The sequence below is a fragment of the Ciconia boyciana genome, chromosome 1 (assembly GCF_034638445.1).
Source record: "Ciconia boyciana chromosome 1, ASM3463844v1, whole genome shotgun sequence".
In the NCBI taxonomy this organism is placed as follows: domain Eukaryota; kingdom Metazoa; phylum Chordata; class Aves; order Ciconiiformes; family Ciconiidae; genus Ciconia; species Ciconia boyciana.
The window spans coordinates 71,178,498-71,191,665 of NC_132934.1; the positions used below are offsets into that span (position 1 = coordinate 71,178,498).

At 43.8% G+C, this 13,168-nt stretch overlaps 1 protein-coding gene across 3 annotated transcripts in view; it reads right to left on the bottom strand.

Annotated features, from left to right (window-relative positions):
• The window catches only part of RERG (RAS like estrogen regulated growth inhibitor), a 109,042-nt gene that overhangs the window by 94,771 nt on the left and 1,103 nt on the right, over positions 1-13,168 (bottom strand). Inside the window, exon 1 of one of the 3 annotated variants that reach the window (XM_072874185.1) lies at positions 12,246-12,367. Coding sequence is in view for 2 of the 3 variants with exons in the window: in XM_072874165.1 (XP_072730266.1) it covers positions 12,246-12,306 (61 nt within the window). In the remaining variant the exon portion in view is untranslated. Of the gene's footprint in view, positions 1-12,245; positions 12,448-13,168 lie in introns of those variants that run through there. The other 2 variants (XM_072874165.1, XM_072874177.1) reach the window with 2 other exon arrangements.

A 13,168-nucleotide genomic window follows, 5' to 3' on the forward strand; every position in this document is an offset into this window, starting at 1 on the left:
AGTACTCTGGGAGGCATACCAAGCATCCCATGTTCGTGACTGCCCTGGAAACTTTTTTTCTGAGCAGAACAGTTTGGGATCTGAGAGCACTTTTGTAATCAGCAGGTTCAAAGTGTTCTGAAATGTCATATGAAATACGCCTTTAGAATGTCACAGGAGTGTAGAGCCCTGACTTCTTAAGAGTTACCTATTAAAGTGAACAGAGAAGTCCTGGAATTGCAGAATGATTTAGTACTTTTAACATATGATGTCAGTCTGCCCACGCTTGAAACTGAAGACTTTTTTCCATCTGCTATGTCTTGCTATCCACAAAACACAAAAGCATTTTAACCTTCACCAGGAGCAACGGTATTAATGGGAATGAATAGAAAATGACAGCGCACAATCAAGCTTCAAGGTGTTTTAATCATGAACATGTTTCCCTAAGCCCTGTTCCAACTCCTGCTGTTGGTAATTGTATTTTCCCTGCCTTTTGGAAAAACACGAATGTCAGCTACCTCCTGTGCAGAAACTAGAGGTAGGATCTAAGGTCGCAACATACTGTTCTAACTTGGCTGTGAAGGTCATTCTTTTCTGTTGAGTCCCCTGCTTCTATTTGCAGCCAGTCCCTGTCCATGCTGCAGCACTGGGAAGAAGAAGTAATACTTGCAGCACTCCAATGTGCAACAAAGTTCCTCAAACTTGACGGTATTAACATTTTCACAGCTTACTAGAAAGTATCATTCAGTAAACGTTTGGCAATGGAAGAAATGCTATAAAATGAGCCATGCAAAATTATTTCAGGTGATTAAAAAGTCTTTTAGATCCAGACCTAACGTGAGGTGAGATGTATGATGTTGAACATGAAATTAGTCCTAATGATACTGAAGCTTTGCTCAGCTGTGTCTAGAGACATCCTGCAGGCAAATTACGATAGTTTTCCTACTTGTAAGATGCAAAAACTTAAGAAATTGCTCCAGGGTCATTCTGCATTTTCCATGGTCTGTCTCTTGCCTCATCTTCAAAGGGATGCCAAGCTAGTCTGCTCCAGAGCTGATGCTTATTGTACCCTGCAGATCAGTAACTGCCCATGATTTTACAGATCATATACATCATAGGTGCTATAACTGCTTAGGAAATAGGCAACTTTACTGAGGTTTTGGCATGAAAATAAAATAGGAGAATGAAATTCCTATCTAATTTGGCGGTTTATTCTGTAGAGGGGGACTAGGAAAACAGAACAGGCTTAGCTCCTTTCTTAGCTCAGAATCCAATGTGTCTGCCTTTTCAAGCAGGAAAGAGTGGAAATGGTGCCTGATCTTTTCCTTGGAGCCCTAGAAGTCTCCACAGCTATACATAAGAGCTGTCCTTATAGCACAGGCTCCCAAACTCCTCCCAACATACAGTGAGCACTGTGTGAATTTGTACTGTTTTCCACCATAGTGGTGGAAACCAGAGTGGCTCAGGTGCCTCTTTCACGCTAGATCCTAAATAGAAAATTAATTAAGAAAACAGTCATACTGAGTTTTCACGAGAGAGGCTTGGTTGTTTCAGATGCCAGGTCAGAAACTGCAAACAAAAATCCCCAAGAAATTACCAAAGTGATATTGAGGATGCATGGTAGGGGGTGGTGAGAAATAGACTGGTTTAATTACACTGAACACTAACGAAAGAGTATTCTTGTGTGAGATGTACTTATTTGAGAATACCATGGGGCACTGAAGATTAATTAAAGGCAAGATCTTGATTTCTTGCCTCAGCCAGTGCTTGCTTTTATTTCACTGAGACAGTATCATTTATATGAGGAGAAGGGTGGTCAGCTGGTGCTTCCAGGACAGGTCTGCCTCTCCCTCTGAATGGGTCTGAACCGTCCAGTCGGGTTGGTCACTTCCTTTCAAGCAAAAAAATGAGCTTGGATGGCTTTTAGCATCATTTAATTTTCATATCTTATCAGTACAGCTCATTAATTAATACTTCATCCATTAACACTTAATGGGGAGAATTTTGTTTTACATTTTTCACTTACGAAATCTCAAAAGCAGGGGTTTCTTTCTGCTCATTTTTGATTGCTTTCCACCCACGGCCAACCTATGTTCACTAGCTTCTAGCTGGATTATTCACAGCTCTATGACCAAGCATGTTTCTTTAGTCACAAAGTCATCAATAGGACATAGTATATGAATATTTGATAATTCAAATACAGTAAGCTGTGTCCTGGATAAAGTTGTCTCTGGTTGCCTTCAACCCTTCTGTCTGCAGCTCTTCAGCAGCAGGTGTTCTGCTTTCAGGATTGTGCATATTTATGGAAAAATTGCTGTGCTCCCAGTTTTTGTCATTTGATCAGCAAGGTAAACATAAATAAACAGGAGGAGTGGATATAAGGGCCACATCTGCAGTTGCACTTGCTAGGATATGAATTACAAGAGCTCTCAATTCTCCTGCTTTAGTCAATTTGTTGGCTGTGGTCAGGAAACAAGGCAATTTCCTCAGCTCCCTCTTGCAGCAAGGGGAAAGGTGGTTGTGTGGGCACAGCACAGCAGCGGGAGGTGGGCAGCCCACTTCATGCTCCCAGCTTTGTAACAAAGCTTGTTTGACCAGATCCTCAGCTGGGGTAAGCAGGCACCCACTGCCAGAACAGGTAAAAGACTACATGTCACTGAAGGACATCTTTCTAAATAAATAGATGAACAAGTATGCTGATACTCCTCTCCGCTCCTCTTCGATAATCTCCTGTGACCTACCGTGCTCCCTGTAGATAAAGGCCAAGTTTTCTTAATTGGATATAAATGTCCTGAAACTTTGCCTGGCAATAGATCTAGCAGACATGGACTCGTGGGACAAACTCCTGCTGTGGATCACTATTAAATTATTTCATGTTGGAATTCGGCCTGGAGCAGAACCAGCTCCAGTGTATGTAACCACAAGCATCCAGTTGGGTTAAGCAGTAGTGCTTGGCGTCACAGATTTTGCCACTGAGGTTGGTTAACACAAGGTGTTTGTTTTGGCACTCATACTCCCACGCCCCCCATTTTGCAGAGTGTGGGGTTTGGGGGTTTTTTTTGTTTGTGTTTTTTTTTCTGCTCCCCATGGGTCTAATACTGCATTCTTCTGTGGTGACTCTCCAATATATTTCTATTTATTCTGCAGCCCTATTTCAGTGAAGAAATAAATAGCCCACTCCAATGTTTTGGCTTCTACATTCTTTCTTGCACTTTCCTGCTCCAAATGTCAGACTTTAAGTTCTCACTTGTAAAGCTCCTCAAGGGCACAGGTCAATTGCTGGGTGGGTCAGGAAAAGATCATGGTCAACAGCTTTGTGTAACTGGCTTCTGCTGTTGCGGGGAGTGGGATTTTTGTTTCCCATGGCAGGCACAGAGATAAGCCACTGACAAAAGCAGCCCTCTAGAGTAGGGTTGTGCAAATCTATGATAGATTATACTATAATTATACTCAGAGTTGGATGGCAAATGTAGCCACATGAAGGGGAGAAAGAAGGTAAAGACAAGCTCCTTTTATGCTTGTGGTCCTGTGGGTCAAAATGAAATTAAGCCCTACTGGGTAAGTAGTGAAAGATAAGATTGCCAAATATGTTTTTAATGGAAATAAATGTTATTTCAATGCTTTATTTTGCTGTCAATAATTAATGGCAGTGGATGAGCCATAAAGGGTCATAAAGATCCCACAGGGCCTATAGGGGTTGGGGCTCAGATGCCGGGTAACTACTGCCTGCGTGGGAGCCATCTGCAGGCTGGATCTTGGCAGCCCTGGCCCAGAGGAGAAATCACGGAAAGAAGCTTTGGCAATGCCTGAGTCACAGTTCCCTTGGTGACTTGAGACTATCAGTCTCCTTCTTTCGCCTCAGTTTCCATATTGCCCACTTGAGGATAGTCATAGTGGCGTGCCTTGCAGGAGGGTCATGGTGGTGGCCCTTGTTCCCACAGCCCTTTGGAAAGCTAGAGTGCTGTTCAAGTGCTAAAGAAATTCCCTCCCTGGGAGAGTATATCCTGTGCACTCTCCAGTTGCATCCTTCCAGCCTGAAAACTTTTCAAGCCGGTTATCTAAACAGTTCCCACACAGTAATGCATCGCTGCCCCAGGCCTCTGCTCTTGCTTGTCTGCAGCTTCCTCTCTGCCGACCCCTGAGCAGCAGCAGCAAAACAACCTGTGAACGTCAGGAGCTTCATGTGCTTCCAAAACCAGGCTGGATGTTTTCAACATACTCTCTCATTTTCCTGTGCGCAGACTACTGTCTAACATTTTTGGAAAGGCAGCTGGAGACTCTAGCCAATTTCTATGGCATTTTAAAGCCGCACATATGTTTAATATATTTACTACTTCCTTCCCCAGGGCTTCATGCTTCTCTTGCCATTCATCTTTTCATACTGTATGCATAGAATATGAGTTATCTACAGCGTCACTACCATAATATATGGCATTTCCCAACACCTACATGGCAAATCCATTAGAAACTGTAACAGCTGCAGACTAACTCCAGCAGCGTGAATGTTCTACCTGGTGGGAAACAATCATAAAAAGTACTTTTCCCATTCAGAATTATGAAAAGGCGATAGAAACAGATGTACCCCCCTTCTCAGTTATTCTTCTGACTCGGGGAAGAGGTAGGAGTCAATGAAATTGGGGGAGCTGGTTTAATCTGAGGCGAATGGAAAGAAATGCTAGTTCAAAGAGCAGGCCAGGTTCAGAGCTGGTGGGGTGGGAGACCCATAACCAGTAGAGCGGCAATGGGGACCGCTCACGGCAGCGCCCCACAAACTGCACGTGGAAAGGGAAGGAAAGCCGAGGGGTGCCTTCTCCCAAAGTTGTAACTCTGCCTCTGCAGCAGCGGATATAATAAAAGCCTGTCAGTAATGCCGAGCAAACGCGGACTTGGAATAAAAGCAGCAAACGGATGAGGATGCCGTAGTTTCTTTGCCCACTGCTATCTTACAGCAATTCTTCCACTCTCCTGCTCACCACAGTGTCGGGAGTGCCTGCCAGGCGTGCAGTGAGAGGGTACAAACACCTTCAGTCAACAGCAGCTAATGAGAGCCCTGTAACCACAGCTCAGCTGAAGCCTAAAGCATTTTGTTCATCCTCCTAAGGCGGTGTTAGTTTTTCATATACTTACATATTTATTTTTGGGTGCTGTAAATGTAAAAGGCGCAATGGTGGTGCAAAGATAAATGCAGAAAAAGAAAGTTTGCTTGGGAAGTACAGACATAACTTGTTTCTCCTGCTCTGCTACAAAGCCAAAATAGGTGAATTTACCCACTTCTATGACCCAGGCTCGCTATGTAAAGATACACACTGCTTCCTTTTTTAACCTGCGTGAAGCTGGCTTCACACGACTGTCTGGAGCAGTCAAAGCTTGGAGCATCCTCAAAGTGCAAGCTGAGGAATGGTTTCCAGGACAGTAGGAACCACTTCAGAGTGGCTGTTCTTTGCCACATCACATCACTGCTGCCAGGTCAGCTCACCTGGATCTCGTGCACTGAGCCTTTAATGATGCTCTGACAGTGTGGGCAAAGAGTAACAAGGGAGCTGGACATGAGAAACAGAGATGGGAGGAAGCAGTAAGTGAGGAGGCTGAAAAGGCAAGTCTAAATACAAAGTTTTCATGTAAAGTACAAAGCAGAAGCGATTCTACCATATGCAGACTTTAGGGAACGTGTACTAAACTGGCAAGGGGAGAGGGAAGGATGACAGCTAAGAAGAAACGAAGCAAAAAAGTATATGCAAGGCAAGGGGTAGGCAGGGACTCCAGATACCAGGGAGGTAAAGAACAGGTTTGTGGAAGAATAAAAATCTTAGCATTTCTGAAAGGAATCATTAGGGTCAGCAGCCTGGGAGATATCAGTGCATTCGGTGACCCTGTCAGGAACTGCAGACTGACCAAAACACTGCAAGGCTTCACGGTAAGCAGGCAAAGGATTCCTGGGACTCCACCAGGAAGCTTTTCAGTTGTCTTTTGCAATGACTACAGGAGACAGAAGTGGACGGGACGGGTATCTTATCAACGCAAGCGCTGCAGGGGGTGGCTGAGCGCAGGCCTAGAGAAAAAGCTGTGCTGCACACATAAATCTTGAATCCTGGCATTCCTTCCCCGGTAATCGAACAGCAGGCTATATTTAGCCCAACCTAAACAGAAACAAAGAACAGCAGGACTAGTCTTAGCTCTAACAGCTGCCACCAGCTGCTCAGAGGGGACGCAGGTAGAGCCAATGTCAGATGTAGTTAAATGAGATGGAACAGGGAAGGCAGCTATGCTTGAATGAACAATGTTGGCGTTTGGTTAGAGAAATTCTGCATTTTATTATTTCATCGTTAGCCAGAAGGAAGATCGAATGTAGAACAGAACGTGAATGCTTTCCACACCAAGGGCAAGGCTATAGTGAACCACAGACAGGCAAATAAGCAGAGGAAAGGGAGGAGGTAACAGATACAAGTAGACCATCTTGGCACTCAGGGCAAATGCTTCTGTGTCTAGCCCAGGTTCTTGGTGTTCCCTCTCTTCAGTTTTAGTGTAACAAGAATCAAGAAACGCAGTTTTGAGAAAGTCCAAGAAAGACTAGTTGTTATGCAGCTGCTGACTAAAAGCTTGTATCTATGTGGTAACACCAGTGGGGTTTTTCCAAGCAGCATGCTGGGGGTGCCCACAGGCACTGCTGGTCCCAGTAGGGCCCTGCATTTGGTTAATGCACACCCTGCCCAGCCCTAAAACCGCACGTGTTGGGGCCACTGCAACAGCAGCCCCTCTCCCTGTCAGCATGGCAGGGACTCTCAGGGCCACACATTCATGGGTGGCAGTGACTTATTTCACTGACCCATTAACCCATGGCTCCCCCTCTGTATAGGCATCAGTGTCATCCACTGGACAGAAGTATGGAAAGGTCATGTTAATGCAACTGGTTGCTTGCAATATTACCTGCTCCAGGGGGACATATTTGCATGCTTGCTGGAGGAGAAATCACCACAAAACCTCACTCAGAGTGACCTAATTACTGTTACATTTCTACTAGTATGTATGCACATACATGCACAGTACCTTCAGTGAACCTGTACCTGGTTGAAAAGTGTAAAACCAGAGGATGCAAAAAGTGGGATTGTTTAATGAGTACTTTACCAGTGAAATATTAGGGGACAATTAATATAGTGGGTGTTAAATTTGATCGCTGAATAATTGTTTAAGCATCTGATTGTCATTGCCATTCTTAAAAACAAAGAAAAAAAAGCAACTGACCTAGTCCACCAGTGTAAAAAAAAAAAAAAAAAAAAAAAAAAAAAACACCCAGAAAATCCACAGAGTCTCCTTCGACCCACATTTCTGGATTTCAGAGGCACCTTATTACAGTAATCCTCCCTAGATACATCAGTTGGTATAGCATGGACTTTGAAGCTTTTGTGGTAGCTTTCCCTGCCTTACTAGCAGAGCTGTGAGCTTGATGACTAATCACTCCTTAATAACTCATGTTTCCTCCCCAAAAGTCCCTGAAATGAAACTAGTGGGGGAAAACATATGAGCAGGGATTTGTGAAGTAGAAAATCACTTTGAAATGGGCTTCTTTCCCAGTAACCCGTATGGGTTTGTTTTTTGGTTTGGTTTTGGTTGGGGTTTTTTTTTTGGGGGGGAGGGAGGAGAGGAACAGCACTGAATTCAGTTCTATTCCCCACACGCCCAGACCTTGCAATCGGAAAGTGAGCCCCGGTAGTGTATTTCAGACATATCCCCAAATAATGAAAACAAAACACAGATTTGTTGTAGGCCTCTGGCTTGGCTGTTGCTTGAATTTGTTCTGTAGGAACTTTCAAATCCAGATATCTCTCTCCCAAGTATGTTCCCCCACCCTGGGTTAGACAGGGAAAATAGCGTAAGCCAACAGATACAAAGCCATGTGTACTCAGGACTTTCCCAACTGTGACACTAAAATGACTGAAGTTGGTGAATCTTCATTTCTGAAATGGGACAGGCTCTTTGCAGGATGGTATTTACTGATGCCACTTTATCGATCACCCTCTTGCCCAAACGCAGGCATCTCAGCTACTGCTGGATCAAAGGTGACAACAGCCCTGTGCCTCATGTACCTGATTGCATAAGAAAACGATTTGCATAGCTGCCTGGAAGCAGACACATATTTACTGGGGGGAAGCCTGTGGGAGCTTTAGTATCTTCCCTGTCGCTTAAGCGCCAGTAGAAACCACGCACACTTCCGTGTCACATACCACGGCTGCAGCTGCACGGCCCGTCCAGACAGATGAGAACTGCATCTGCCCGTGGCTGGGCGCACCATTCACGCTAATGCAGAAACTTGGAGTATTCAGCCTGGCACACGCACAGCAAAAAGGCAAGTTGGACAGCACATGCCGCAGCTGGACATTCTCTCTTTTTTGGCCAAAATATAAAGGCTTCTAAGCAGAGGTATTTTGAGCATTCATAGTCAACTGAATTATGAGTTGGAAAAGCATGAGCCATGCAGTGCTATCCAGTACATGCCCTTCTTTTCTCCTCCTGGTTCATACATTTTCACTCCTCTTCAGCTTTCTGGGCACGTACTGTACCTTGTGATGACATGGAAGAACAAGGCCTTTAAGTCTTTATTAATTGTTACTACTGTATTTTTAAAAGGAGCTATTTAGGAAATTCTAACTTTTGTTACCATAGGAATGAAGCTGTAGGATTCAGCAGAAGAACAATTTAAACAGCAATGTTTAAGTAATTCACTTCAACTTTAATTCTCCGCTCCCACCAAGCTCCTCTCGGACATAAAGAAAAAGACTTTAAAAGCTCTCTCTCCCCCTCAGTGCCGCTTGACTCTAGCCCAAATTAGGAGGTGCAGCCCTGTTATCTATAGCAGGGCTTAGCAATGTCCCTTCCCACCCACAGAGCGTCTCCTCTTCTTCCCAAGTGAAGCAGCAGCAGCAAAGTGCTCCTTGGCTCAGGCAGAGCTCCTAATCTGGTTTTTTTTCAGCTAGTTTAAAGCCGTGTTTATGCAAATTTTATACAATAAGAACTGGGTGAATAGAGGAGCATCCAGTCCACTGTACAAGAGCAGGCTGGGATGCTCATACCTGATGAGCTTGCCCAGGTAGCTTGCCCAGATGAGCTGACCAGTGATTTACTACTCAGTGTAATTCTGAACTAAGTGCCTTACTAGAGCACTCTTACGTGCCCCTTTCAGAGTTGGTTTGCTCCTCCTTTTCTATTTGAAAGGTTTAGGTCTACATTAAGTAAAAAGCAAAACAGGATCGGTGAGTTGATTAGCAATTCTGCTGGCCTTCTCCAGCAGGTGAGAGGAGACAAGGCAAGGAAGGAGAACAGTAAAAAGCTGATACTCAGACTTGCTATTCCCCCTTGTTTGTTTCTTAAACCTTTGAACCATGGAAACTTGATAAGCAGCAAGAAAGTGGAGAAAAGTTTTGTTTTCCCTGGCTTTAACTCTCTTCTGAGATGCTATCACTATTCTGACTTGCAAACAGTGTTCTGGTTTCCCACCTCAGGCTTGGGAGAGTCTTGGATTAATTGAAGGGACTACTTAGTAGAACAAGGAATCTTGCACCCCATTAAACAGATGTCTAGCATTAACGACAAGATTAGGATGTTCCTGCTCTCTCAGTAATAGTAACAATTCTATTGACTTTCATGGTGCGTGAGGGACAGCTTTAATCCTCCACATGTCCCGAAGCACAACACTTGTTTCTTTATAGCTGCTTGGACTCACTGATCCAAAGTCCTGGTCAGGAACTGGAAGAGGAGCCTCTCCAGGATATTACAATATGTGTCTGTAACTTCACAGATGCTGTCAAGTGGTGAAGCCACTTTCAGATTAAGAACCTAATGCCTGGCTCTTCCTCAGCAAATGAAGATGAGCCAAGAAAGCAAGCCAGTGACCATATCTTGGCATGACTTTCTGGCAATTACAGTGGCCTTATTTATCACCCAATGTCTCCTTTTCATCACACGTATCTAGCGTGCTCCAGCGTTCTGCCTTGCATTCTTGCTTCTAGAGTCTGGCTTATCTTTCAGCTGTCTGGCCAAGCCTACTCTAGTAACCTATGGCCATAGGATCTTGTCTCAACAATGTATTACAAGCTGGTCACAGGGATAGGGAATTACATTACTAAAAAAAGACACTATGAACGCTAATTTAGCAGGGTGCTTATCCGCCAAACCCAGCTATCTGAAGACTACTTTGTGCGCAGATCTACTTTTAGCAAAGGTGTAACGGCACTTCCACAGCTCCCACTCTTGGCTACAAGCAAATAGGTATTTTCAGACACCACCCTCCCCCCCGCCCTTATTTCTCTGGGGTTGGCCGAGCTGTTGAAACTGGATCCTTTTATGGGAACGTACAAGAGGGGTTTTCATAAGCAAGCTGGAGATTCTGGGAGGCACAGTTGCTGCTCTGTTGAGGTGGCTGATGGCACTCTGTAGTCTCTCCACCTGCTTAAATTCACCCTGTTGTGCTGCTACTTACTTGCACCTTCATTTCCACACAGATTCATGTGCATGGTCACAATCAAAAAGAGGGGACCTTAGTCATATTTTGTGTAATATTTCCTTGCATCTCAAAGGGAAAAAAAGAAAAGAGAGAGAGGAGGAGGACTCTGAAAGACTAGGATGTTTTTATTGGCTTTTCATTAAAAATGATCTTCCACCCAGTTCCAGGACTACAGGAAAACATTTTTACCATAAAATCCTAGCATAGTGAAGTCTACAAAAAGGATACAACAGGTTAAAAAGGCTCTTGTTAATCCTATATTGGTGAGGCATTTTAACTGAGCACTCAACTGGTAGTTTTTCTATTTTTTAAATATAAGCTCTCAAATGGCTCGGAATATCAGGGCGAGGGGAGTCTTTTCGTGTTACAATTCTCCTGCAAATACTTCAACATCCTCTTGCAATATTTTTAATCCAGCCAAAAGACTGGACAACCACAGAAACCCTCGACTGAATGTAAGACAAACCAAAAGGAGAACCACTGAAGTTACCTGCAAAACTTGGAGGGGACAGTGAAATACAAATACAAAAGAGGGGTGGGGGTGAGCGCAGCAGGAGCAAAGGAACAGTTTAAACTTATCCCAGTATATTATCAGCATTCCCTCAGGTACGTTATTCAAAAAGTTAGCATATAATCTGCATCATCTTTGTACAAGCGGTATAATCTCTAACAACCTCTGCCTCACATACGCCTTTTTTCCTGAAGGCTGACAGAGGTACTTCACTGATCGCGTTCTGGTAAAATACCTTCTGGGTAAAAATGCTTTTATAAACAACCCATTCCAAAGTTAACAAAACTATAATAGCAGTTTATGGGCCAGAACCTTGGCACTTCTAATATAAAAGTGACTTTGGGGAACCAGAGCTGATTGACAGCAGCTGAGAGTCTCGCCTAATGCTCTTACAGGTACGTCCTACCTCCTGGCTTCTGCTGCGCAGATTTCTCTAAAATAAACGGTATCTCACAATTCTCAGACTGGCACAGGAGCATGATTAGACTCAGTCTCGTTATTTCCTCATCCCTGTGGTGCCAGGACACGTTAGAGTGATCCTGGAGCTGTCAAGTTAACGCAACGCCACCAAACTACCCGAGAGAGCTTGCAACCCTCGCGTTACACTCCTTGTCTCACCAAAGCAAAGGCTGTCTGTAAAAATGGATTTTTAACATTTATGCCTCCCCCTTGTGTTTCTACAATATGAACTCACCAGACTATGTTTATTTCTCAAAAAATCTCTCCAAATGCAAGCTTTAAACATCACATTTTCTTGGTTTCCTGGTAAATATGTAAATCCAAGAAAGCACTGAGAATAAAAATTCTTTGAGTTGCTGAGTCTAAAATTTCCCACTGAAATCAACCAGAATTACAGCTATTACAGAAGTCATCCAATATTTAACAGAGGATTTGATCTTAGGGGATAGGGAGCACAATCTAAATACCTTCATCTAGCACAAGCTACGAAGAGACAAATTAAATACTAATTCTGTTCCAATGGAAAAGAGAAATCTTGCCACTAAGTTCATGAGAACTGGGATTGAGTTGGGGTGGGAAGTTTATTTTTTTGTTGTTGTTGAGTTTTTTTTAAGCGATAAAAGTACTTTTATTCTGGAGAACCTGGAGAAAATAGTGTGGAAAGCAATAAAGAGACAACTACTGACCTCTCTGACAAGAATAAGGTCACAGCTGTCTTTTTGTACAAAGAGTTTGTCTGCACAGAGGGAGCAAAAAGTTACCTGATGACAAGCAGAATTAAAAATCAGACAGCAAACATACCTGACTTGCCCACGCCAGCTCGACCAAAGATCGCCAGCTTCACTTCTGCACTCTTAGCCATGCTGGAAGGAACGGAGCGGCGACAAATTCACTCGATTATCAAAAGTGAAGCAGAAGAACCGTTCCCAGCTCCTGTCTTCAGCTTCACCGTGTCATTGTGACGTCAATGCAGAGCCTGGGGAAGAACACCACGAGGATGGAGCTGCAAAGAGCCAGGCTCTCTCTCAACCTCCCCCTTTTTTCTTTTTTAAATAGTCATGATAACTGATGTTACATTCCCGCTTTAAACATTGCAGTAACACCGCTGACACATTTGGCACCGTTCGTGCAAAACCTACCTTCAGCTTTCTAGCTCTCGCTGTTGGTTTCACGCTGGCACTGTAATATTGCAAAAGGTACTTAACAACCCAAAGTACCTGCCTCACAAGGTTCCTTATTCTTTCTTTCTCTTTCACCGGCAATTGCTTATATTTACTGTATTTGCCTCAACTCCAATGAATTAGTTTTTGTAGAATGTATTTAAAAGCCACGAGCACTCACTAATAGTGCCTGCAAGATAGCTGATCTTTCCTCAAGCCCTCCAGTTTCAGAAAGGTTTCAATTACTCAGCTGCAGCTGCTTCAAAACCTCTGAGCACTTGTACCTTGCCCATTCTGCCAAACAAATCCGTACCCAGAAGTTCTCTAGTGCTCCTTGTTTAAGCTGCCTCAGCTCATACATAAACATTCGGCAAAGCGTGGGGTTAGAAAAAGGATGCCAGAATTTCTGGCAATACGCTTTTAACGGGCCACATGGGAATTACCTATATTCGCAGCTTTGCTGCATGACCTTGAGCAAGTCACCTGACACTTCACCTCCTTGATTTCTCTAACCTGGACAGTAAAAAAATATGACAGTACCTGTCATTGTCGAATGCCTTAAGA